Below are 25,034 nucleotides of genomic sequence, written 5' to 3' on the forward strand. Positions count from 1 at the left end.
CATCCACACGTTGAGTCCAATTAGGCTCATTGGCTATCAGAAGCTCATTGTCTAATGGCTTGATGTCATTTTCTGGAATTTTCCAAGCTGTTTAAAGGCCCAGTTAGCAAAGTGTATGGAAACTTGTGACCCTCTAGAATTGTAATATAGTCAGTAAAAAGTGAAATACTTGAAGTCTGTGAATGTTGTTGGAAATAAATGACTTTTGTCCTGCACAGAGCAGATGTCTTAAACAATAGGCCTAAATTATAGTTTGTTAGTGTAAAATCTGTATTCGCCCTCTAGTGGGCATTTTCGGAAGGTCTTTTGGGACTTCCAAGTCATAACACGAGCGATGTGAGAATTAGGAATCAGAACCGGACGGCAATCTAATTATTAAAAGAAAATCGTATGATGCGATATCGTCTACTGTTTAATTCTGCTCTGTCTTTGTAATATTTCTATTGCACTATTATATTGTATTGAGGATTACTTGTGTTCTGTTCTGTGTATTGTATTGAATTGACCCCATTTTATTTGACACCCACTGCATGCCCAACCAACCTGGAAAGGGGTCTGCATCTGAATTGCCTATCCCAAGATTTCTTCCATTTTTTTTCCCCTACAAGGAAGTTTTTCCTTGTGATCTTAGAGAGTCAAGGCTTGCTGTCAAAAGGCAGGGTCTGTTAAAGCCCATTGAGGCACTTCTTGTATGATTTTGGACTGTACAAAAATAAATTGTATTGTAAAAGTACGACGGCAGCGACTCAAAGTAACACTGGAAAGGAGATCCGCGTTCGGGGTCGACTCTGGTCTGCGTTTAAGCGCACGGAAAATGCGACTCTGCGCCACCTGCCATTCAGATTAAAGTGAGGTTAGGAATAATTCAAGTGGCCGCTTCACCTCGCCCTTCCGGTCCACGTCTCCTTCTCCATCTCATCTCGGCATTCGTTCCGCTTTTGGCGGGTTCACGTCCTTCAATCCATTTAATTGCAGCAATTGACTAAAAGCTTCAGAAATCCCCTCTTCAGACTAATTACATTTGCGATTAGCGAAATAAGCTTCATTGTGCATTAAAACTCTTTAGTAGTCTGCCACATCCTAATCCGGCAAAGCTCATTTCCATGAAAGCTGCAGAAATGTAAAACCGCAACTCTGTAACAGAACACGGGAAGAGCGTCGATGAATTAAGCTGGTCTTATTATTTATCGTGTACAGTAATCCGTCAGTTATTGTTAAATTCAAACAACGACATTCGTATGCAACGGTTGAATTTCAGGTTACAGTATGGCGCAAGGGCAGTGCCTCTCTGGGTAGAATCACCGAATCGCAGACTCTGCTGGACAACTTCTTCTTCTTCTTCTTCTTTCAGCTGCTCCCGTTAGTGTTTGCCATAGTGGATCACCTTCTTCCATATCTTTCTGTCCTCTGCATCTTGTTCTGTCATACCCATCACCTGCATGTCCTCTCTCAACACATCCATAAACCTTCTCTTAGGCCTTCCTCTGCTACCTCTTCCCTAGCAGCTCTATCCTTAGCATTCTTCTCCCAATATACCCAGCATCTCTCCTCTGCACATGTCCAAACCAACACAATGTCGCCTCTCTGACTTTGTCTCCCAACCGTCCAACCTGAGCTGACCCTCTAATGTCCTCATTTCTCATCCTGTTCACCCTCGTCACACCCAATGCACATCTTACCATCTTTAGCTTTGCCACCTACCGCTCTGTCTCCTGTGCCACCGTCTCCAGCCCATATAACACAGCTGGTCTCACTACCATCCTGTAGACCGTCCCTTTCACTCTTGCTGATACCCGTCTGTCACAAATCACTTCTGACACTGTTCTCCACCCTGCCTGCACTCTTCTTCACTTCTCTTCCACAATCTCTTCCATCATTTGCGGGTTGTGAAAGTTAAAGGGTGGGTGCTCTGGGCACCGAGGGCCACCCCTTACTGTATGTAACTCAAGGGGTGCATGTTCCAGACACTGAAGGTCCTCCAAATCTAATATTACTGAATGCATGCTATTGAAAACTGGGGGGCACTTGCTCCGGACGCTGAGGGGGCTCCATAGGCTAGCTCTCCATATGTTACAGTGGTGCTTGAAAGTTTGTGAACCCTTTAGAATTTTCTATATTTCTACATAAATATGACCTAAAACATCATCAGATTTTCACTCAAGTCCTAAAAGTAGATAAAGAGAAACCAGTTAAACAAAGGAGACAAAAATATTATACTTGGTCATTTATTTATTGAGGAAAATCATTGAATATTAGATATCTGTGAGTGGCAAAAGTATGTGGACCTTTGCTTTCAGTATCTGGTGCGACCCCCCAATAACTGCATACCGTTTCCGGTAACTTCTAAACATTCCTGCACACCGGCTTGGAGGAATTTTCACCCATTCCTCCGTAAAGAACAGCTTCAACTCTGGGATGTTGGTGGGTTTCCTCACATGAACTGCTCGCTTCAGGTCCTTCCACAACGTTTCGATTGGATTAAGGTCAGGACTTTGACTTGGCCATTCCAGAACATTCACTTTATTCTTCTTTAACCATTCTTTGGTAGAACGACTTGTGTGCTTAGGGTCGTTGACTTGCTGCATGACCCACCTTCTCTTGAGATTCAGTTCATGTTCATTTTCCTTTAGAATTCTCTGATATAATTCAGAATTTATTGTTCCATCAATGAAGGCAGGCCGTCCTGGCCCAGATGCAGCACGACAGGCCCACACCCTGATACTACCACCACCAGCATGTTTCACAGATGGGATGAGGTTCTTATGCTGGAATGCAGTGTTTTCCTTTCTCCAAACATAACGCTTTTCATTTAAACCAAAAGTTCCATTTTGGTCTCATCCGTCCACAAAACATTCTTCCAGTAGCCTTCTGGTTTGTCCACGTGATCTTCAGCAAACTGCAGACGAGCAGCAATGTTTTTTTGGAGAGCAGTGGCTTTCTCCTTGCAACCCTGCCATGCACACCATTGTTGTTCAGTGTTCTCCTGATGGTGGACTCATCAACATGAACATTAGCTAATGTGAGAGAGGCCTTCAGTTGCTTAGAAGTTACCCTGGGATCCTTTGTGACCTCATGGACTATTACACATGTGCCTTGCTCTTGCCCTGTGCCTTATTAATTGTCATTGCAAACTGCAATCTAACAGTAAATTGTCTGTGTGTAAAAGTAAAAGGTAAATTTGAATCTGATGGGGTCAGGGAAATCCGGGGAATAAGGACAGTTTGTGAGGTCGCAGCTGTGATAGTCTTACACTCCAGTACATTGTGGTGAATGCTGGTAACAGAAAGTCTAGTGCCATTACAGAGACCTTTTGCTGGCATGAGGTTTCTGAGAAGCATGATGAATGAACCAATTTTAAGTTTGAGTTTATGCAGAGGCATGCCAGTGGGAGTAAGACTATTAAGAAATTATTCAGAATATGAAAGGTGATGAAGCAGTAGGAGGGTTAGAGTGGGCAGTCGGGGCTCTGTCATGCATACCCCATGGTTGGGCGACTAGGTCGATTATATATACTGTAGTGCATGTGGACTGTAGCACAGACGAAAGTGACTGAGGCTGTGTTTGGTGAGTTGTTGCGTGCGGGCACATGAGCAGGCAGTGCACAAGCCTCGAGAGCGACGGTGGACACGGGAGGAGGGTTACAGTTGGCGGGCGGGGCTCTGTTGAGTGTATCCCATGGTCTTAGAGTTGGTGGGCGCAGCTATGTGAGTTGGCAGGCCTGGCCCTGTCGTGCGTATTCCATGGTATCCCATGGTCTTACAGTTGGTGGGCACGGCTCTGTGAGTTGGCGGGCGGGTCTCTCTGTCTTGTGTGCGTCTTGCATGCCCTTAGTGAATTATATATATATAGAGTTGGTGGGCATGTCTCTCTGTCTTGTGTGCCCTTAGTGAATTATATATATATATATATATATAGAGTTGGTGGGCGGGGCTTTGTGAGTTGGCAGGCGTGTCTCTCTGTCTGGTGTTCGTCTTGCATGCCCTTAGTGAATTATATATTGTGAGCTGGAGGGCTGATCGCACCCCAAATAGAGACAGACACCCCTGGGAAAAACACAAACCCTGAAACACTGACTACCCTCACATTGCTCCTTATCCTTGCACTATAACGCGTAATACAAGCCTCATGCGGTACTCTGCCGACTTATAAGCTTTGTGCAGCGCCTGTCAGTTTTGGAATTGATTGTTTGCTTTTATCTCTCTCTCTGCTCCTAGCGGAACTGTCATCTCTGACTTGTCATGGAGCACGTTTAAGCTCATGTGTTTGCAGTGTTTGAATAAAAATCCTTCTTGTTTCTATGACCTCCTGTGTCTCTGTGCAAATCTGTGACCCAAGCATGACAATATATAGAGTTGGTGGGCGCGGCTCTGTGAGTTGGTGGGCGTGTCTCTCTGTCTTGTGTGCGTCTTGCGTGCCCTTAGTGAATTTTATTTAAAGAGTTGGTGGACGAGGCTCTGTGAGTTGGTGGGCGTGTCTCTCTATCTTGTGTGCGTCTTGAATGCACTTAGTGAATTATATATATAGAGTTGGTGGGCGGGGCTCTGTGAGTTGGTGGGCGGGGCTCTCTGTCTTGTGTGCGTCTTTCGTGCTCTTAGTGAATTATATATATAGAGTTGATGGGCGCGGCTCTGTGAGTTGGTGGGCGTGTCTCTCTATCTTGTGTGCGTCTTGCGTGCCCTTAGTGAATTTTATTTAAAGAGTTGGTGGACGGGGCTCTGTGAGTTGGCCAGCATGGCTCTGTCTTGCGTGCCCTTAGTGAATTATATATATAAATTCTAAAGGGTTCACAAGCACCACTGTATGTATGTAAAGAAATATTATGGTGGGCTGCTCTCTCTCTCTTTCTCAGGAACCCTTCAACGTTTTTGTGGAATTCCTCAGACCGGTGACTCGACACAATCCTGTACTCTAAGCTCTGCCTGAAATTGCTTGGCTTGGTTTTGGCTCCCCTGTAGGACCTCCTGCAGACAGACAGGTGTGCACCTTTCCTAATCGGCTCCCGTCACGTGAAGTGACCACAGGTGGACCTCAAACATCTCATCCATGACCAATAGAATGGGACTCACCTGAGCCAAAGAAAAGGGTCTGAACACTTGTGCCAACGGGACGTTTCAGTTTTTTTTTTTGTCTATTTAGGTCTAAACTCCTTCTCTTGTTTTGTCGTTCTCGGGTATTGAGTGTAACTTTAAAAGGGAAAAAAATAAAATTAAACCATTTTAACACAAGGCTGCAACCTCACAAAATGTAAAAAGTGGAGTGGCTGAAGATCCTGGGCCCCCATGTCTCTGTCTACTCAATGAGTCACCAGTCTCTTCAAGCCCCCTCACCCAAATCCAACATGTCAGCTGTCACGTGATGGTCAGCGGTGGGTGGTATAAGTCAGGCGAGCCACTGCTGTGTTTTGTTTTTTTTGTTTTCGGCAGTTTCTGTTCAATTGAGCGTCGGAGTGGGGTGACCTTGGTGACTTTGAATGCGGTGTGATAATTGTCGCTAGACATGTTATTTCTCAGACTTCCCATACACGACTGTCATTGCTTTAACGAGAATGGCATGAGTGAGAGTGGGAAAACAAAGAGAGAGGCGAGAAAGGACAAGACACAAACCTGGCAAATCCGAATGCGGCACTTGGGGGGGTTCTGTGTCAACAACAGCAACTTAAGAGCGTATCGGGTGACGATGTAGAAAGCAAGGAAGCACATCTCTAGGGGGCAAAGAACCCAGAGTATCACACTGGGGGGGCCGCGATCAGAATGGGATGCAAGCGACAAGCATCCACGGAGCCGTCCTGCTTTGGTGTTGGGAACACCACTGGTGGCTGGGGGACACATCAGGGTCCCTGATTATGCAGGGTTAGTATGATTCATACGTGTGTTTCTGTCTATTTTGGGCTTTTATTTCACAAGGACTCCATTTATCTTAATTGCATTCGTAAGAATAACCTCTGAACGCTTTCATTTTCGTTTATCCGGTGTTTCCTGACTCACCGGTACGAGAAAACCCCCACATGTGACACACCGGTCACCTCACCCTGAGGTCGAGTTGTCAAACATTTTGGGGTTTCCCCCTCTTTTTTGGGACCCTCTGCACCCCCAAAATAAACCTCTAATTTTTACTGATTACGGTAATTGTTAATAACTTTGCAACAGAAATTATCCACCCTGTTACTGAGATTCTCAGGTCAGGTGAGGTTGGGGAGCAGGCACTGGTATAGCGTGTGGCCGCGCCAGTGATGTGTGGTGAGGCTCATGGCTGGTGAGACCCCTTCAGAGTCAAATTTACAAATATATGAACCCCAAAGAGTCGCTTATTTACTATTCCATTGGCAGCCTGCTTATTGACTACTGGTTATGTTTCATACAGTTAGGTCCATCAATATTTGGACAGAGACGACTTTTTTCTCATTTTGGTTCTGTACATCACCACAATGAATTTGAAATGAAACAACTCGGATGCAGTTGAAGTGCAGACTTTCAGCTTTAATTCAGTGGGTTGAACAAAACGTTGATGTTGACTTTTGTCAAAAGGAGGAGATGACGATGGTGATCAACTGTAAACTGTGACAAAACCAACCGTTATGTTTTAGTTGGACGCTCGTTGATAGAAGGAAAGTTAGCTTCATTGGTTTGACTGAGACTTCCTGCTCTCATACGAGCAGCAAGGCACAAACAATGGAAAAAATGGCACTGACATCTGACAAGAGATCAAAATGGACACGCAAGGCAAAATACTCAGTGGACGACGTTTTGCCTATTATCTCTGAACTGGACTATGACTTGTCGAACTCAGATTTTGATACAAGTGATCGAAAATGAATGTGAGGTTCCAGCTTCAGCTGATTGGTCCCCAGCTAATCGTAGTGCTGACAACGTGCACCAGGTAGGACTGCCACTTCTCAATGATAACAGGTAGACACCAGACTGCAATGCACTGCGACCGTGAGCACTGCTGCATGGTGACCCAGCCACGGGAAGACAACCTCTTGGCAAACCGGCGGCCACAGCATGCAGCAACAGACGTTTTATGTTGATTTCTGTGTGAAACCATTGCTTTTCAGAAACTGTTTTTTGGAAAAAATATTTAGCCCTCAAAGAGTTACATAAAAAAGTCTTCGTAATTTATTGTATTTTATTGTATTTTATTCAAGAACACTGTAATCTATACTAATAAAAGGCAAAGCCCTCACTCACTCACTCACTCACTGACTCATCACTAATTCTCCAACTTCCCGTGTAGGTAAAAGGCTGAAATTTGGCAGGCTTATTCCTTACAGCTTACTTATAAAAGTTAAGCAGATTTCATTTCGAAATTCTATGCGTAATGGTCGATAACGGTTGACAACGTCCGCCATGTTGAACTTTCTTATTTATGGCCCCATCTTCACAAAATTTGGTAGGCGGCTTCCCTGCGCTAACCGAAACCGATGTACGTACTTATTTCAGTGGTATGACGCCACTGTCGGCCGCCATATTGAACTTTCCAACGTCACTAATTCTCCAACTTCCCGTGTAGGTAGAAGGCTGAAATTTGGCAGGCTCATTCCTTACAGCTTACTTACAAAAGTTATGCAGGTTTCATTTCGAAATTCTACGCATAACGGTCGATAACGGTTGACAACATCCGCCATGTTGAACTTTCTTATTTATGGCCCCATCTTCACAAAATTTGGTAGGCGGCTTCCCTGCGCTAACCGAAACCGATGTACGTACTTATTTCAGTGGTATGACGCCACTGTCGGCCGCCATATTGAACTTTCCAACGTCACTAATTCTCCAACTTCCCGTGTAGGTAGAAGGCTGAAATTTGGCAGGCTCATTCCTTACAGCTTACTTACAAAAGTTAAGCAGGTTTCATTTCGAAATTCTACGCATAACGGTCAATGTCTGCCATGTTGAACTTTCTTATTCATGGCTCCATCTTCACGAAATTTGGTAGGTGGCTTCCCTGCGCTAACCAAAACCGATGTACATACTTATTTCAGTGGTATGATGCCACTGTTGGCCGCCATATTGAACTTTTCAACGGTCTATGTTACTTATGGGCCCATCTCTAAGAAATTTGGTACGCGGGTTCCCAACGCTAACTGAATCCTACTTACGTACATATATACGTCCATAGCCTGCAGCTCAGTCACCGTGTGAGGCGGCGTTGGGTCCCTCATCCCAACACCTCCCACGTTGTTGGCTGCCTGCCTATATAAGGCCGTCCATCGCTCCAGTCTCTACATTCCCTTCCTTGCTTCGCCACAGGATTCCCGTCTCCCTGCTGATAACTACAGCCTTTTTATTTAATCCACGGCTTCTCTGCTGTTTTATTGTTCGTTTATTACAATTATAGTTATTGTGTAGTTATTTTAGACTTACTTTACATTGTTCAGGTACCCATTTCCTTTATCATTCCAACTGTACCCCCATTAACATGTCTATCGAGGTGATCACCATCGATCAAAGAACTGTCACTTACCGAGTGGTTTCCATGCCCTGAGATGCCGCCTGCCTTTTCCATTCTCTGTGTTACATATTGCACGGCCATATCAGGCTCACTCTTGATATCCATTGTGTCTTATGTATTGAATGACTGGCACAGGTTCAAGGTGTGGACTGATGACGGTACAGGAGATAATTAGACTACACAGGAGCACTAGAAGAGTCAAATGCTTAAGCCCTTCACCTGTGGTTCTGCATGTGAGTTGATGGCTGCCGCTGAATTGTTTGGTTGTCACTTTCAAGTGTACTGAAATGGCCAAATATTTTACATCTTTTGACAACCGCCAATGCCTCTTAAACATCTTAGATTGACATGTGACGGTTTCAGTAGTGGACACTTTGATGTTTCTGAATGTTTAAACTCTCAAAAGCTGGATGTGAAGTTATCGATGAAACCGGTTGTGTGCTTACAACGCTTGACAGATGCCGAATGTCACTTCAACACAAGTCCTACAAATACTGTCGTAACTGAAACAAACCATGAAACTCAAACCGATTATGACAGCAGCAATCCAAGCTGTGAGATTTGAGACAAGATTACTGTTCACATGGCCGACTGTACGTTACATGCTCAAGAGTAAGCTCAGCGCACAGCTTGGTCATATTACAACCGGAGGGCCGAACTCACAATGTGGTATACAAAGAGATCCTTAACAAATAATTATTGGTAGATTTTAAAAAGGTTTAATTTTCTTCTTAATAAAACTTTTAAGGCAGTACTTCGCCGCTGCGAAGCGCGAGTATTTTGCTAGTAGCCTAATATAAGGCATGAAAAATTGAAAAAAGTAAACTCATGGATGATGGGGGGTGTTGGGGGTTTTTCGGCGGCAGCACGGTGGCACAGTGGATAGCGCTTCTGCCTCGCAGTAAGGAGACTCATGTTTGCATGTTCTCCCCGTGTCTACATGGGTTTCCTCCCACAGTCCAAAGACATGAAGGTCTAAATTGCATTCCTAAATTGTCCGTAGTGTGTGCTTGGTGTGTGTGTGTGCCCTGTGGTGAGTTGGCACCCTGCTCAGGGATTTGTGCCAGTCATGCACCCTGTGTTAGCTGGAATTGGCTCTGGCAGACCCCCGTGACCCTGTGTTAAGATATAGCAGGTTGGATAATGACTGACTGACTGACTGACTGACTGACTGACTGACTGGCTGGCTAAACTCGTGGGTCATTTATTCTCACTCCTTAAAAATACAAAAATGAACTGAACATGAACGAGTTCAAAATTGAAATGGTGAGCTATGAACGTGAGTTTATTCATTTTCATCTGCGTGAACTTTGAGTGAGTTCTTGTGAGGTGTGAACTTGCACAACACTGGCCGGTGGATTCATGAAATCTTCAGACCCCCTTCACTTTCTGCACATTTTATTCCGTTGTCAAGTTCATTTTAAACTGATAAATTTGCCTTTTTTGTGGCCCCTGAATCTACACTTGGTCAGCGATAGGGACAAAGTGAAGACACGTTTACAGACAGGTTTGCAAATGTATTAAACATCAGAACCTGAAATCTCCCCTTCCCAGAGGTATTTGGGACCCTCAGCCTCGGCCCTCCTTGAGACGTTTCTAGAACTCGACTGTAGTCCCCCAGTGGTACCTTGAGTGGAATGCATGTCATTTCGAAAGGCACACACCGAAAGCCCCACAACTGACACTTCCTGGTTTGTTTTTGGCTTTTTTTTCCTGACATAAAGTCCAAGGAATTCTCTGTAGACCCCTCTGCTCCCATTGTAGTGAGGAAGAGACCAGAGCAAGGAGATGATGATTTTGAGAGCTTTGAGTGTTCTCAGGAGCTCAATGGACTCAAGAATTGTGAAATGGAAAAAGGGTGGCACCTCCGGGACTCTTCCTAGAGTTGGCCGACTGGTAAAACTGAGTAACTGGGACGGAGGGGCTTTGGTCAGGGAGGTGACCTGCAACCCAATGGCCACTCTAAACAGAGCTGCACAAGTCCTTTGCTGAGGTGGGGAGAACCTTTTGGAAGAACGACCAACTTCAATCAGACATTTATGATACAGTGGCAAGATGGAAGCCCCTCTTGAGCCAAAGGCATATGACAACTGAAAGGACTCCCAGTGCATGTGAAGAACGATTCTCTGCACTGGTGGAACAAAAAACTGAACTCGTTGGGAAGAACTCCAAAATCCGGGGCCGTTTCTGGGCATAGGCGGTCTAGACAAGCGCCCTCTAGTGGCCCAGGGCGCATTACTGCAGGCCCATGTAGAGATTGCTATCTTTATTTTCTTTAGATAATTGGACCGGACCGGAGCACAAAGAAAGGTTCATGTCGTGCGTCTCGGCGTCACATGCACTGTCTACACTCTGCATAGCACAATCTGTGGCCCGGAAACGCATCTGGGTGACGTGACAATACAGACCTACGGACGCTCGGACTCAAAGCGAATGTCTGATTCTGTTCTGACGTCCCGTCAAATAAACGCACTCAGGAACCCCTTGTCCGGGGTAGTCTTCCAAATGCCGACTGGCTTTTTATTCAATATGTCGCTATATATCAACGGTGCCCTACTGCCGCCCGTTGTCTCGGTGATGAAGACGCCTCCAAAATAACAAAGATAATCCACCTTCGTCCTATCTACCTCTTTAACTGTTTGCTCCCTTCACCACTTGATGCTGTCTTCCTTTCACTCCAGCAACAACTACTACATCTGACCACAACCTCCCCTTTCACTCCACGCACCGTTAATTAACCCGGATCCCTGTCACTCCGCTCTCTCTCTAGGGAGGTGCCCCAAGCCCTTACAAAAAGTGTTCCCCAAGACTCCACACCAACACTGCCTTCACTCCCTACAGCCCATGCAATGGCAAGAGAGAGAGAATATTTTATCTTATTTTCGCATATTAGCGATGTTCGGTCTTAATGTCTGACGACCTACACAGTCCAACAATAACACGAACAACGTCAACAACAATGATGTTTCCAATAATAGTAATAATCCACAAACTGTAGCATTGCAGAGACAGACGTGGCGAAATAAAATGAAACGATCAAAACGGCAACAGGATTGAGTGAATCGCTAAACGCCGATTTAACCCAAACTATGATCGTCTTCCAAACTGGACATACGTTAAAACTTAGCTAATATCGTCCTCTATTGCTCACTGCAATTTGTGAGATTCTCTCCTGGCGCGCTAAAGCGGTTATGCATCTTTTTGGACTGGTAGATTGCATTATTTGCATACATGAGCAGATGGTCAAAAGGAATTGTGGGTAAAGATTACTATTTAAAGATATTCATTATAATGTCAGTTTCACTGAATGTTGTCAATATGCTAAGTTTTCAATTTATTTTATTGATTTAAACGATTTGTATATTTTAACAGTAACTTCTTACCTAAACAAAATTATATAGTGAGATATGGCCCGGTCATTCATTGCGGCCAATACCCCCAGGCCGCTTGCAGCATGGAGGTGCCCCGAATGCCAGCAGGAAATTATGGACAACGAATTTTTTATGCACAGCCCTGCTGGCTACCATGGGGATCGCCAGGAGTCGCTGCAGGGAGGCATAAGGACATCTATTTTTCCTACACCCCGGAAGTACATCCCAGTCACATGGACAGAAGGAATGACAAGCTTTGAAGATGAAAAAGAAGAGTTTTTGATCTAACCCGGAGGTGCTAGGAAGTCACATGGACTGAAGGTTCAGAAGCACTTCCGGGTCACGAACTGTAAAGGACTCTGGGAAATCCCAGACAAACGAGCTGTGCTGGGTGGTAGGGTGGCAACGCGTCTGGGAGAGAGGAGGATTATTGATTATTGGAGAATTGATTTGTTTATTATTTATGAGGATTGTGGAGAGGAGCGTACTTTGTGCACTTATTTATAATAATAAATATTATTATTGGACTTTTACCTGGTGTCTGATGTATAGTTTGAGGGTTCAAGGGGACGACAAAGCCCAAAACTGTCACTATATATATATATATATATATATATATATATATATACTATATATATATATATATATATATATATATATATATATATATACTATATATATATATATACTATATATATATATATACTATATATATATATATACTATATATATACTGTGTATATATAGTCACAGGTGGCTGGGTGCGGTCGGCAATCAGCCGCCTATTTAAGGAGCTGCCGCCCTGCAATCAAGGTTGGAGTCGGGTGAGGAGGAAGACGAGGTCGGTGCAGAGGAGAGGCCCAATTGTGATTTGTGTGTGGAAAGACGACAGTGGCTATTGAGAGCCTGGACTTTGGGGAGACTGTGGGGTTTGGTGGCAGTGCACTTGACTTTTGTAACTAGGACTGTAAATAAACGTGTGGTGATGGCTGAAACGGTGTCCGCCTGTGTGTGTCCGGGCCGTCCTATTTCACTATATATATATATATATATATATATATATATATATTGTAGGGACCCGTGGCCACCGCCAGGCGGCGCCCCGGTGCCTGGATATCCAGAGAGCCCAGCACTTCTGCCACACCAGGAAGTGCTTGGGGGAAAGACTTTGGGTGACACCCGGAGGGCTGCCGGGAGGACAGCCGGCACTTCCGCCACGCTGGGGCGGGGCCAGGGGAGGAATGCCAGGAACACCTGGTGCTCATCCGGGAGGTGCATATAAGGGGCCGCCTCCCTCCAGTCATTGGCGGAAGTCGGGTGGAAGAGGACGGAGCTGGAGTGAGGACTGGAGGCGGCCAGGAGAAAGAAAGGCACAGGACTGTGTGGCCTGGACATTGGGGGAATCGGTGCTGGAGGCACTGGGGTTTGTGAGTGCACTGAACTGTAAATATTGTGTACAATAAACGTGTGTTGGGTGGAACTATGTTGTCCGTCTGTGTGTGTTCGGGCCAGCGTTCACAATATATATATATATATATATATATATATATATATCTATATATATATATATATCACCATCATCGAAAGACATATAAGAATTGGTAGTTTAAATAGATAATTATATCTGCTACTACTAACTATGAGTTGAGGCAATTTCTATTTTTTAATTTCCCAAATAGAAACTAAAAAGCAATAAAGAAAGACTAATAAGACCTGATTTTCTGAAATGGCACCTCCCAAAATTGTATTTTTCTAAGACAGTCTTGTAAACAGACATTGCTATAAGTCGACATTCTCAATGTACAGGTCTGGCAGTGACAATTCCTCTCAAAGCAAAGAAACTCCATTTACAACTTCACCTAAGGCAGCATAAATCCTCAAACCGGCTCTGCTAAGCACTATGTCTGGTGAATGCCTGGCACTGCTCATCTCCAGCCTAATGCCATCCCTATGGGGAAGCACGGTGGTGGTGGCAGCAGCATTATTTTATGGGGTGCAGGGACAGGGAGAATGGCCCAGAACTGAGGGAGGCCAAATGCGGAGGTGACCTTGAAAAAGACCTGTTCCAGGGTACACACCACTTGAGACTAAAGTGACGGCTCAGTGACCTAAAGTGTGCAGCCAAGACAGCTCTGGAGTGGCTTTGGACCAAGTCTCTGAGGGTCCTTGAGTGGCTCAGCCAAACCCCAGCATTGAGTGTGGAGGAACCTGAAGATGGAAGTTCACAGACGCTTCCCATTCAGTCTAATGCAGCTTGAGAGGATCTACCAGGGAGAACAGCGTAAGCTGCCCAAATCCTGGAGTGCAAAGCTTATAGAGACTTCGTCAAGAAAGATTCAAAGCTGGAAGTGCTGCCTAAGGGGCTTCTCAAAAGTGCAATATTAGGGGTCTGAGAACTTTTACGAAGGAGAAACTTCAGTGTTTGATTTTTGATAAATTTGCAGACTTTTCTGGTTAAATGTTTTCACTTTGATCTTGTGGGTTATTGAGGGTAGATGATGGGTGGAAAAGGCAAATGTATCAATTTCAAATTAAATTGACGAGCTAATAAAGTGTGCAGAAAGTGAAGGTGTCTCAAGACTTCCTGAATCCACCGGATGTCCTGCCACGAGGGAAACGGATCGAAGAGGCGGAGGCTCACTCAAATCAAAAGGAAGAACCTGCATTATTTCATCAAACCCAAACATCCATCCATCCATTATCCAACCTGCTATATCTTAACTACAGGGTCACAGGGGTCTGCTGGAGCCAATCGCAGCCAACACAGGGCACAAGGCAGGAAACAAACCCCGGGCAGGGTGCCAGCCCAACGCAGCGCACACACACACACACACACTAGGGACAATGTAGAATCGCCAATGCACCTAACCTGCATGTCTTTGGACTGTGGGAGGAAACCCACGCAGACACGGGGAGAACATGAAGACTCCATGCAGGGAGGACCCGGGAAACGAATTGGCGTCTCCTAACTGCGAGGCAGCAGCGCTACCCACTGCGCCCCAAACCCAAACACTTGTCAGAAATTAAAATCTCATAACCACAAAGACTTAGTATTCAGCCTCTCCCTCACCCCATAATTGAGTGTGGTCTGCAGATAACATCCGGAAATGCTTCAGCTGCTTTGTGTCATCCCTCCGAAGGAAGGACAGGCAGGCCATTCAAAAGCATTTGCTCCTTCTGGCTGGCTGGCATTGCTGTAACTTATTAACACCTCTGGATAACAACAGAGCAGGCGATTTTGCGACAGCAAAGTGTTGGTCGCTCAATTTTCAAGCCACAGCTCATGGAGGATAAAGATTATAGCAATTATCAAGTGGCGGAAAATAATAACATGCAGCGGTGAGCGCGAAAACCTTCTGTGCAATCTGTAGGTCAATCATTGTGCAAACGCTGGCCTGAATGTACACGCGTGTCACTGGGGCACAGTTTTGACGTTCATTTTTGCAGAAGTGTGTGATGGGAACAAATGTTATGATATGTGTGTGCATGTATGTGTGTTCAGCCTCTGCTGGGCTGGCGTGCTCTCCAGGGGTTGTTCCTGCCTGGTACCTGATGACTGTTGAGGTGGGCTCCACCTGCTCCGTGACCCTGCTCTGGAGAAGAGGGTTAGGGAACTGAATGAATGGATGGATGTGAGAGGTGGCCTGATGGGGGAAAAATGCCACAGAACTCACTCTGTGCACCAAAGTGGGGAAAATAGTCACCTCCAGGGGGCAGTAGAGTCTGACATCCTGAATACTGCATAGGAGGAGCGTAGAAAGAGAGCCTGGTGTGTGAGAAGAAAACCTGCAATATTCCAACAGGACACTAGAGGGCACCTACCAAAACACAGAATACTGTACAGCAGAGCATCTCCTCTATCAAAATATATTTATTATAGCGCCTTTTATATAATGAGCAGCACCACAAGGCAAAAGTTATATAGATCAAGTTAGAAAATGTATACATTATCTATCTATCTATCTATCTATCTATCTATCTATCTATCTATCTATCTATCATATAGTTCCTTTAGCATTTATTATATAGTGCCTTTCATATTATCTATCTATTATATAGTATCTATCTCTATCTATCTATCATATAGTTCCTTTTGCATCTATTATATAGCACCTTTATCTATATCTATTATATAGTGCCTTTCACATTATCTATATCTATCTATTATATAGTGCCTATCTATCTATCTACTCACCCTGACATCATTGGTGGTTGCCCCTGCCTTCACTAAAAGCCCCTTATTAGTTTTTATGCCCTCTATTATCCTCATGAGATGTCTGATGTGTGTAATGTTCTGGTCGCTGGTATTCGAGTTCAAGTTTAAGCCACGTAGCTGTATGGCCTGTCTGTAGCCGCTAGGTGGCACTGTGACGTGTTCTTGCCCGGTTTATTTGGTGTCCTTTTCAAATGCGCAGACAGCCTATCACTCTTGAGCTCCGTTTTCAAGTCGGACGGCTTTGTTTGAGCCCTCTGTTCCTGTGGCAGTTGATTCGATGGATCAGATCTTGAGGCACAGTCTGAATTATGGCGGAGGGTAATTAAAGCCGACGGCAGCAGATGCCTCTGAAGAGGTTTCAGCCGACTGCAATGCGCCGCGCCGCAGTGTCAGAGAGGGCATTCAGCTCTCCATCTGTCTGCTCGTCTAATTGACGTTGCTTTATTCAGTGCAGGGGCAGACTGAGCTCGAGGCTATCCTGGCAGGACTCGGGGTGTCACAAAGATGCCACCTGACGCCCACACGCACAAACTCTTTCAGAATTCCTAGTCAATTGACGAGTATGCTATCAAAGTTTGAGACAAGTCCGGCGTACTCCAAGGTAACATAAAACATTTATTAAGATCCTAGAATTATTCTTTTTGTGATTAGCTGGGGTTTCATGGACCCCGCAAACACACTAATCAACCTCCATAACCTTTCCTCAACCAAACCTCCCGGTTATTGAGATTAATTGTGCTTAGGAACCACCCAGTTCATATAAAAATGAACCGCAGGAGAAAGTGGGGTTTTTGCTCCGCATTGACAGTGTTGGACTGGTGCGGGGGTACCCACCAAACACAAACGCATAGCAACGGAATAATCAGCCATGTTTATGTGAACAAAAGAATCAAAAATGAACCAAAAAGGACATAAAAAGAACAGGATTAACAAACGAAGCGGAGCCATCCAGCAGTCCACTGGCTGAAGAAGTGACCAAGCAGCATGGTGGACAGCAGGACTCGAGGGGCCTCCTGCACTTGACTGGATGTTATTATGGAGTGGGCAGGACTGGCAAGCTGTGGTGGGTCTGAATGGCCCATCCTAGTCCACACTGTTGTGACGTTCAGTGAATTTCAGGATGGGCACCCACCCTGAACGTGATGAAAATCCATCACCAGACACCCACACTCACCGGATGGCACTTTTGTGTTTTTATTGTCATCTTAGGCTTAACAGTCGTACCCCCTTATCCCTCCCCCTCCTCCACCTCCCAATATTGGTTGTACACTTTGTTTCAATTCTCATAATAACTGATCCCACTGAGTGACGGTGACATTAAGACGCTTGTCATATGGCGGCTTATCTGGATGGCGGCTGGCAGATTAGCCTCAGCCTTTTGTGAAATGGAGTTTTGAAGCTCCGTGCTTGTCGTCTTTTAAAGAATCTCGCCATTCTATGCAGAGTCACATAGTGACAGGCAGACCAAGCATGCCACCCAACTGCCCCATCAGCTCCGGGTCACGGGGACATCTTGACTTGGTGAAGCAGTCTCGTCAGCTGAGCTTTTTTGTGTTTTGTTGAGGATGCCATCTGCAAGGAATTCACTTGCTGGCAGCCAATTTATGGCTTTTCTTTTCATTCATTTTTTTTTTTGTTTCAGGGTGGCACACTCGCATCTCACAGCCTGGTCAGTCACTGCCTGTGTGGGGTCTGCAGAGGTGGACAGAGTGCAGAAAAAAAATGGACCCAAGTAGAAAAATTGTTATGTAGACAAAAAAAATTAACTTAATGAAATTGGAAACTACTTAAGTGGAAAAAAAGAAAAAGAGTAACGTTTACAAACAAACAAAAAAATAAATTTGTGCTCCTCCTCAAATATTAATGCCGTGTATACTAAATTAGAAGCAGAATTGGATTCTGGATTCAGAAAGCATTTTGCGCTCTTCACTTTCAACTTGCTTTATTGTGTCGTACATTTAAGTGGAAATTTTGCTGTGCCTCCAATAGAAGAAACGCTGACATCTAAAGGATCGACAGCCACCTCAGCATTAATGTTTGCAGTGCGCCATCTACTGGCATGTACTTAGTAATACATGTAATAATGAAATGCATTGCATTTGCTTTCCAACTGATGGAACATCACAACCATGTGTAGTAATAAAATATAGTGCATTTGCCATTTCAACAGCTGGAGCATCACACACATCAACACTGCTTTTACAAACCCCTTACCAAATAGCATATACCAGAGACACATGCATTGCATTTGTCATTCCAGCAGATGGCACATCACAAACACGTAGTATATTTCATTTGAATATTGCTGGGCCACAAATTGAAGACATGCTGACATCTAAATGATCGACAGCCACTGCAGCATTAATGTTTGCAGTGCGCCATCTACTGGCACGTATTTGGAAATGCATGTAATAATAAAATGCATTGCATGTGACATTCCAACAGATGGCACATCACAAACATTTGTAGCAGTAACATCATTACCTTTTTATGATCAATTGCTTACATGACGCTCTGTTACCTTAACACTGATGTCTGTGTTGATTATTTAGATTTCAACCCGTCTTAGACAAATAGCACAGCTAGTCCATCTACAGTGGGATGCAAAAGTTTGGGCAACCTTGTTAATAGTCATTATTTTCCTGTATAAATCATTGGTTGTTATGATAAAAAATGTCAGTTAAATATATCATATAGGAGACACACACAGTGATATTTGAGAAGTGAAATGAAGTTTATTGGATGTACAGTAAGTGTGCAATAATTGTTCAAACAAAATCAGGCAGGTGTATAAATTTGGGCACCACAAAAAAGAAATGAAATCAATATTTAGTAGATCCGCCTTTTGCAGAAATTACAGCCTGTAGGTTCCAATGAGAGTCTGGATTGTGGTTGAAGGTATTTTGGACCATTCCTCTTTACAAAACATCTCGAGTTCATTCAGGTTTGATGGGTTCTGAGCATGGACAGCTCTCTTTAACTCACACCACAGATTTTCAATTCTATTCAGGTCTGGGGACTGAGATGGCCATTCCAGAACGTTGGACTTGTTCCATCTGTTGGAATGCCACATGCAATACATTTTATGTCTACGTACATTATGGAATACATTATGATTAGGTTAGATTAAGGGGAACTTTATTTGTCTCCAGGGTTAAATTTGGCTTTTTACAGAAACTCTTTAAATAAATAAATATATACATACATACATAAGTAGGTAATAAGGTAAATAAATAAATAAATATACACTCACACTTTGTTCTGAACACACACCAGAATTCCTATAAAGCCAGAAAATTAAAAAGAGAGAAATGAGAAGTCCTGACTTGGCAATCCCAGTGAGGCGACATCTAGAGGTTCCAAGTAGAGCTTCAACATGCAACAAGAAGAAATGGGAGCGAGACAAAACATTTTTTGAGCATGCAATTTAATGAAAACAACGATTAAACTGAAACAGGCTGTTTTACAGCTGATCAAAAGTTTAGGACCACACTTCCAAAAAAACCCGTAAACCCCCCCAAAACAGAAATCAAACTTCCAAACATGAACTCAGTACTGAGTAGCTCCACCGTTATTGTTGATCACTTCAAAGATTTGTTGCGGCCTGCTTGATGCAAGCGTTTCCATGAGGTGAGTGGGAACATTTCTCCAAGTGGTGAAGACGGCCGCACGAAGGGCATCTACTGTCTGGAACTGTTGTCCATTTTTGTAAACTTCCCTTGCCTTCCATCCCCAAAGGTTCTCAATTGGATTTAGATCAAGGGAACAAGCAGGATGGGCCAAAAGAGTGATGTTATTCTCCTGGAAGAAGTCCCTTGTCCTGCGGGCATTGTGTACTGTAGCGTTGTCCTGTTGAAAAACCCAGACGAGGGCCCTCAGTCATGAGGAATGCTCTCTGAAACATCTGGACATAGCCAGCGGCCATTTGACGCCCCTGCACTTCCTGAAGCTCCATTGTTCCACTGAAGGGAAAAAGCATCCCAGACCATTGTGGCGCATAGAAAACATCTCAGGTGGGATCTGCTTGTCATGCCAGTAACGTTGGAAACCATCAGGACCATCAAGGTTACATTTTTTCTCATCAGAGAATAAAACTTTCTTCCACCTTTGAATGTATCATGTTTGGTGCTCTCTTGCAAAGTCCAAACGAGCAGTTCTGTGGCGTTCAAGGAGACGAGGTCTTTGAAGACGTTTTTTGTTTTTGAAGCCCTTCAGTCTCAGATGCCGTCTGATGGTTATGGGGCTGCAGTCAGCACCAGTAACGGCCTTAATTTGGGTCGATGAACGTCCAGTGTCTTGACGGACAGCCAATTGGATCCTCCAGCTCAATGCTGGTGAAATTTGTTCGGGTCTTCCAATTGACATTTTTGTTCCATAACCCTCAGGATCATTTAAGAAATTCCAAATGACGGTCTTACTGCGTCCCACCTCAGCAGCGATGGCGCGCTGTGAGAGACCCTGCTTATGCAGTTCAACAACCCGACCACATTCAAAAAGGGAGTTCTTTTGCCTTTTCCATCAGAACGTGTGATTACCTGACAGAAACTGACAATGAATCCACATCTTTGCACAGATTTGGCCTTTTAAAGGCATGTGGTCCTAAAATCTTGATCAGCTGTAAAACAGCCTGTTTCAATTTAATCGTTATTTTCAATTAATTGAATGCTCAACAAATATTTTGTCTCACTCCCATTTCTTCTTGTTGCATGTTGAAGCTCTACTTGGAACCTTGTTAAGATCCATCCATCCATTTTCTAACCCGCTGAATCCGAATACAGGGTCACGGGGGTCTGCTGGAGCCAATCCCAGCCAACACAGGGCACAAGGCAGGAACCAATCCTGGGCAGGGTGCCAACCCACCGCAGGACACACACACACACACAAACACACCAAGCACACACTAGGGACAATTTAGAATCGCCAATCCACTTAACCTGCATGTCTTTGGATTGTGGGAGGAAACCGGAGCGCCCGGAGGAAACCCACGCAGACACGGGGAGAACATGCAAACTCCGCGCAGGGAGGACCCGGGAAGCGAACCCGGGTGTCCTAACTGCGAGGCAGCAGCGCTACCACTGCGCCACCGTGCCGTCCCTTGTTAAGATCCAACCATGCAAAATATGATTTTTTGCCATTTTTCAAGTGGTCTTAAACTTTTGATCGGGACTGTATATAGTGTGTGGTCAAGCGGTGAAAGGTCAGACTGGAAACAGTCGAAAATTTGGGATGTCAACTGGGTCGTCCCTTTTAATCGTTGCGAGATGAAACAAACAAAATAAAAAGTAACAAAAAATGCGCCAATGCGCTATTCCCGATAAAGGATTCCTCCTCCTTCCTTAAGGATTACGAGAGTCACGTGCTCTGCCATGCGGCTCGTTCGGGTTTTCCAGCAAAAGACGTCTCTTTCTTAATCAGCGCTTCTTTTATAGAGAAACTTCCGGAAGGGATGAGGTTGAGTGCCCTTACTGGACGGCTTCTCCGAGCTGTGAGGGAAGAAGAAGAACAGGATAAAACCAGCGGTAGCTTCATCTCGGCGGGTTATTACATACCTCGTAGAGGAATCCTCCGATGCTCATACATAACAAGTTTCCTATCTATCTATCTATCTATCTATCTATCTATCTATCTATCTATCTATCTATCTATCTATCTATCTATCTATCTATCTATCTATCTATCTATCTATCTATCTATCTATCATATAGTGCTTTCATAACTATCTATGTATTATATAGTGCCTTTCATATCTATCTATCTATCTATCTATCTATCTATCTATCTATCTATCTATAGATAGTGCCATATATCTATATATACTGTATATAAAGGTCAATGTGTGTCTGTATGTATGTTATGGCATCACGTTGTCCAGTTCCGAGCATCTACTGGATGATCACATACATACAAGACCGCAAGACAAGGACATTAGTGAGTCTTTATTGTTTGTTAATTTATTTTTAAAGTTGTTTTTTTTAATTATGTTTTTCTCAAACAATTAAAAAAACACCATATATATATATATATATATATATATATATAATATACGGTTTATATATATATATATATATATATATAATTACAGGTATACATATATAAATATATATATACACACACACACGGATTGTTTTGTTTATATATGGAAAATGAAGGCAGACTTCTGCGAACTATACCCTAATTCAATTACATTTTGAAAAAAGCCAATCAAGCCCACCCATCCCACACGTACGCCGGTGTTGTCACAGAAGGTGAGCCGCCTCTCTGATGTTTGCCATTCTTCCTTTTGTCTCCACAGTCATCACAGTTTTCCTCGAGACTCTGTGAGCCATGGCTTCCAAACCTCATCCTCCTTTAATGAAGAAGCACAGCCAGACTGACCTGGTGAGCCGCCTGAAAACCCGCAAGATCCTGGGCGTTGGAGGCGAGGATGACGATGGAGAAGTGCACAGATCTAAGGTCAGAATGCCACGTGTAACGAATGAGGAGTTGTTTGCTTCTAAATTTGGCTATGATTTCCAAAGGCTGAGCTTCTGGCATTGTGTAATTTAAAACTAAGGATTCTTTCTTTCTTTCTTTCTTTCTTTCTTTCTTTCTTTCTTTCTTTCTTTCTTTCTTTCTTTCTTTCTTTCTTTCTTTCTTTCTTTCTTTCTTTCTTTCTTTCTTTCTTTCTTTCTTTCTTTCTTCACCTTTTTGGTATTTTGCAGACTTATGCTCAAGTAACTTCAATTCATTTTTTTCCCTTCATCAAGCCAACACTCAGTACCCCAGAATGACAAATCAAAACCCAGAGGTCTGGAATTTGGGTTTTAGTTTGATGTTCTTTATTAACCTTCTCTGGGGAATTTGTCTTTTTGTTTGACCTTAGTTATGGGGGACAGCCATTGTGCAGCACCTACTGGGGCAACTTTTAGGTTAAGGGCCCAATGAAGTAGGACCCCCTAGTGGCACTGATGGGATTTGAACCCAAACCACCTTCCAGATGCCAGCGCATATCCCCTCTGCTTTAACTAAATTTATTATAAAAATACAAACCTGATTTTTTTTTTTCTTCATATACTTCTCTCAATACATGGTAGCATTTCTTGCCAGGAGACGTCTTGGGCCATTTCTTCTCAAATGTTGTCCGGTTGGGTGGAGGCCATCGCTGGTCGGCTGTTTCCGGTTTTCTCCAAAGATGTTTAACTGCGTTCAAGTCTGAATTCTCACCAGGAGACCCCCACACATTCACGGTGTTGTCCCCAAACTACTTGTGTGTTATCTAAGGTGCCTGGTACTCTGGAGCAGCTTTTCATTCCGGATTTCTCTGCCGTTTGCTTCGTTCAGTGGTCCCTCAGCCCCTAACTGTTCTCCCAGTCCCTTTATACTGGTATTGCCTGGGTGATGAGCGGTGTCTGGTTTTTCCCCCAAGATGTGACTCTTCGAGTTGACACCAACTGGTTCAGTCTTGCTTTCCTCAGACGAGAGAATCTCGTTTCTCCTGCTCTGACTGTCCTTTATGCAAACTCCAAGTTGGCCTCCGTGTGTCATCCCGCCATTTTCCCACATCAGTGGGGTGTCCCAGTGATGATTGTCCTGGTGGGAGTCTTCTCCTATTGCCACATCAGGGATCTGTGGCGCTCAGACAGAGTGACCATTGGGTTCTTTTTGGGTCACCTGTCTTACCTGGGCCTTTCTTCCACAGTTGTTCAGTTTGGCTTTGGTGGCCGATTGTGGGAGCAGTCAAGCCCCCCTCCCCAAATGTCACCAGTGTAAGAATTATGGGGATCACTGTGCTCTTGGGAACCTTCAGTGCTGCAGCCGTCCCCAGATCCTGTCACTGAGCTCTTCAGCCAACTCCTTTGAGCTCACAGCCTGGTGACACGTTGCCCACCGTCGGACGGGCATAGACGTGTATAGACGGGTGTGCGTGCCTTTCCTAATCACTGCAATCAATGCAGGCGGATTTCAAACAAGGTATAGAAACATCTCTGTGATGATGAGTGTGATGCTCCTGAGCGAAGTTTCAAGGTCTTCATTCTTGGGTCAATGGGATATTCCAGTTTTGAATAAATTTGCAAAAATTCCTAAATTCCTCTTTACACTTTGTCATTCTGGGATGTCATCAGCAGCCATCACACTTGCGTCTCAGGAGAGGTCTTCCCCTGAAGCTAAGCATCGTTTGTGAAGAGTAGGGTGTATCCTGAGGTTCTGGCTAAATGCCCACCACAGCCTGGTCATTCTGACCCCCAAACTATCCCCTGTCTCTGATTGGCTAACTGCCTAACAGATAACATGTGGTGAGCAGGCTGGCACAAAAATGGCTGCCGTCGCCTCATCCAGGTGGGTCCTGCTGCACATCAGTGGTGGATGAAGTGGCTCCACACTCACTGAAGCTCTTCAAGTAGTGAGTAAAGCGCTGTATTAATGTAAAGAATTATTGGTATGATTATTATTGAGTGTTGTTTCAGGGGAAAAAAATGAATTGATTTAAGCATACAAGACTGCCACAAATGAAAATGTTAACAAGTGACGGGGTCTGAATAGTTTCGGAAGGCTCTGTAGTGCCTTTCATATCGGGACTGTCCAAGACTTGCAAGTTCGGAGTCCACAGACCTCCATTCTCATTTTTACTTTGACTTTCTAATTCGAGAGTTGGGTCCAGTGCTGTGCAAAAGTATTCACCCCCTGCTCAGTGTTTGTCCTGTTTGCTCGCATTATGATCTGAAATTAAAATGGGTTTCATTGGGGTTTTATGTAATGAACTTAACAACACAGTTGGAATTGCTGACGTGAATGAAAATAAAATCCTTTGTGTGTGTGTGTATATATACAGTCAAATGAAAAAGTTTGGGAACCCCTCTCAGCCTGCATAATAATTGACTCTCCTTTCAACAAAAAAGATATCAGTGGTATGTCTTTCATTTCCTAGGAACATCTGAGCACTGCGGTGTTTTCCAAACAAAGATTTTTAGTGACGCAGTATTTAGTTGTATGAAATTAAATCAAATGTGAAAAACTGGCTG

General features: G+C 44.1%; 1 protein-coding gene across 1 annotated transcript in view; it reads left to right on the forward strand.

The window, feature by feature from the left end:
• The window catches only part of LOC120516946 (tumor protein p53-inducible protein 11-like), a 258,054-nt gene that overhangs the window by 161,031 nt on the left and 71,989 nt on the right, over positions 1 to 25,034 (forward strand). Inside the window, exon 3 of the mRNA XM_039738989.1 lies at positions 22,328 to 22,488. Coding sequence (XP_039594923.1) covers positions 22,360 to 22,488 — 129 coding nt within the window. The 5' untranslated portion in view covers positions 22,328 to 22,359. The remainder of the gene's footprint in view (positions 1 to 22,327; positions 22,489 to 25,034) is intronic.

The sequence above is a fragment of the Polypterus senegalus genome, chromosome 1 (assembly GCF_016835505.1).
Source record: "Polypterus senegalus isolate Bchr_013 chromosome 1, ASM1683550v1, whole genome shotgun sequence".
NCBI classification, from domain to species: domain Eukaryota; kingdom Metazoa; phylum Chordata; class Cladistia; order Polypteriformes; family Polypteridae; genus Polypterus; species Polypterus senegalus.